This window comes from Primulina eburnea, unplaced genomic scaffold, assembly GCF_022965805.1.
Source record: "Primulina eburnea isolate SZY01 unplaced genomic scaffold, ASM2296580v1 ctg567_ERROPOS1600000+, whole genome shotgun sequence".
Taxonomy (NCBI): domain Eukaryota; kingdom Viridiplantae; phylum Streptophyta; class Magnoliopsida; order Lamiales; family Gesneriaceae; genus Primulina; species Primulina eburnea.
The window spans coordinates 286,195-289,132 of NW_027331355.1; the positions used below are offsets into that span (position 1 = coordinate 286,195).

Here is a 2,938-nt window from a genome sequence, read left to right on the forward strand (position 1 = left end):
AAAAATCTACGGGCCCGATACAACATTAATCTTTACTAAGATCGATAGACGACTAGAGTACGAGTTTCTGGACTTGGTAGTTAACCGGAGTACAGGTCCGCCGGGCCAGGGCACGGGTCCCTGGGCTTGAAAGTATATCCGAGGTGTGGGTCCACCGGGCCAGGGTACGGGTCCTTGGGCTTGAAAGTATATCCTGGGGACGGGTCCACCGAGCCAGGGTACGGGTCCCTGGGCTTTGTAGAGGACCAGGGTATGGGTCCCTAGGCCAGGGTACGGGTCCCTAGGCTTAGTAAATAACCACGGTGCGGAGCCCCGGACCAAGGTACGGGTCCTTGGACTTAGTAAATAACCAGGGTGCGGAGCCCCAGGCCAAGGTACAGGTCCTTGGACTTAGTAAATAACCAGGGTGCGGAGCCCCGGGCCAAGGTACGGGTCCTTGGACTTAGTAACCAATTTCCTGAATCCATTTCTTTATTTGAGGAAGAAGCAACAAATACATGTGCTTTTAAACATAATATTTCTTTAAATGAAAAGGATTCCATGGCCTCTTAAGGGTATGCCCCTGAGAGTCTTCGAGGTAGTAAGCTGATCCTGAGCTGACTCTTCGAATTATTTTGAAGGGTCCATCCCATCGGGCTTCTAACTTCCCCACATCACCCACTGGTTTGACCTTTTTCATGACCATGTCTCCTATCTGAAAGTCTCGTGCCCGAACATGCTTATTATAAGATTTCATTACCCTGCTGCGATAAGCTTCCATCCGGATGGCTGCTCTATCTCTCTTCTCTTCAACCAGATCAAGTTCAAGGGTCCAGGATAGGTCATTGTTGCTCGAGTAAGATTCTACCCGAGTGGAAGATTGCCCGATCTCCACCGGCAGGACTGCTTCTGAACCATAGACAAGGCCATACGAGGTTTCCTGAGTGGATGATCGAGGTGTAGTTCAATAAGCCCATAAGACACTCGGTAATTCTTCTATCCAATTTTTTCCTTTCCCATGGAGCCGAGCTTTTAAGGCTTGCACAATGATCCTGTTAGTCACTTCAGTCTGGCCATTAGCTTGAGGGCAGACTACTGAGGTGAAAGATTGCATAATCTTCATTTTTGACACCAGGAGGTGATCTTCTTTCCTTGGAATTGTCTCCCGTTATCTGAAATTAATTTCCTCGGGATGCCATATCTGCAAACAATGCTCTTCCACAGGAATTTCATGACCTCATCCTCAGTGATCTTAGCTAATGGCTCGGCCTCTACCCACTTGGAAAAATAATCCACAGCCACCAGGAGGAATTTTTTCTGGGCACGAGCTATGGGGAAGGGACCCACAATATCCAAACCCCATTGTTCAAAAGGGCATGATGCAGAGATTGGTTGCATATTTGCGGTCGGGCGATGGTGAAAATTAGAATGATGTTGACAACTCTGACATTTTTGGACGAATTGAGCAGCATCCTGGCTCATTCGAGGCCACCAGAATCCAGCCAAAATAGCTTTCCGAGACAGAGCCATTTCACCAAGGTTTTCCCCACAGCATCCCTCGTGTATTTCTCGGAGAACGTACTCTATCTCTTCTTCTGATAAGCACTTGAGTAATGGGCCCTGAAAGGATCGCCTGTACAAAACATTGTTCAAAAGGACGAACCTGGGCACCTGTTTTTTAATTTTTATAGCCTGGGCTCGATCTTCTGGGAGCTTCTCATGTCTTATGTATTCCATTATAGGAGTCATCCATGAGTTTTTCTGGTCCGGGGGTGTTTCTGCTTCAATAGAGAGCACCAGTTGGGTAAAACAGAGAACCTCCCGGGTACTTATTTCTGTCATGGAAGCAGCCAGTTTGGCTAAAATATCGGCCTCTGCATTTTCTTCTCGGGGAATTTGCTCGATACTCCAGTCTGTCAAGGACGACGCTTGAGCAGTGATAAGCTTTAAATACTTGAGCATTTTTTCGTTCTTGACCTCGTACGCTCCCTTAATCTGTTGGGTAGCCAATTGGGAATCAGAATAGATAATGACTCGGGAAGCCCCAACTTCCCGAGCAGCTCGTAACCCTGCAAAAACGGCTTCGTATTCTGCTTCGTTATTTGTAACCCTAGAGTCAATCCTCGAAGCCAGTTTGATTTTTTCTTCTAATGGGGAGATCAAGACAACCCCCACTCCACACCCTGACAGGTTTGATGCGCCATCAACAAACACCCTCATACCTCTTCTTCAGCCGGTTGAATCATCTCTGTTAAGAAATCCGTTAATGACTGTGCTTTTATTGCAGCTCGGGGTTTGTATTCAATGTCGTATTCCATGAGCTCCACAGTCCATTTTACCATTCTTCCGGAGATTTCAGCATGAGTCATGATTCTCCCGAGGGGAGAGTTGGTGAGGACTGTAATAGGGTGCGAGAGAAAATACGGCCTCAACTTTCGGGCGGTCATTACCAGGGCTAATGCTATTTTCTCCAACTCGCTGTACTTCAATTATGATCCCTGAAGGGCGTGACTAACATAATATATGGGCTTCTGATCGGTTCCTTCTTCTTTGATGAGTACGGAACTAACAGCGAATTCAGTCGCGGAGAGATAGACCCATAATTTTTCCCCGGGCTCAGGCTTGGACAGAATAGGTAAATTGGCCAGGTGTTTCTTTAGATCCTGAACCTGTTCACATTTGTCGTCCCAGCCAAATTTCTGCGCTTTCCTTAGGACCTGGAAGAATGGATAAATCCGATGGGCCGACCGGGAAATGAAGCGTGACAGGGCAGCAATTCTCCCAATTAATTTTTGCACATCTCGAGCAGATTGAGGAGAAGGAATATCCATTACTGCTTTGATTTTCTCCGGATTAACCTCGATTCCCCTGTCTGTTACCAAAAATCCCAAAAATTTACCACTCTTGACCCCGAATACACACTTGCTCGGGTTGGGCTTTATTCCGTATTGTTTCAAAG

General features: G+C 46.9%; 1 protein-coding gene across 1 annotated transcript; it reads right to left on the minus strand.

The window, feature by feature from the left end:
• Positions 1-505: 505 nt before the first annotated feature.
• LOC140821452 (uncharacterized) lies at positions 506-2,199 on the minus strand. Its single transcript, XM_073181956.1, has 2 exons — positions 1,189-2,199; positions 506-919 (listed from the first exon to the last, which is right to left on the minus strand). The coding sequence occupies exons 1-2, from the start codon at positions 2,197-2,199 to the stop codon at positions 506-508; spliced, it is 1,425 nt and encodes a 474-aa protein (XP_073038057.1).
• Positions 2,200-2,938: the final 739 nt, after the last annotated feature.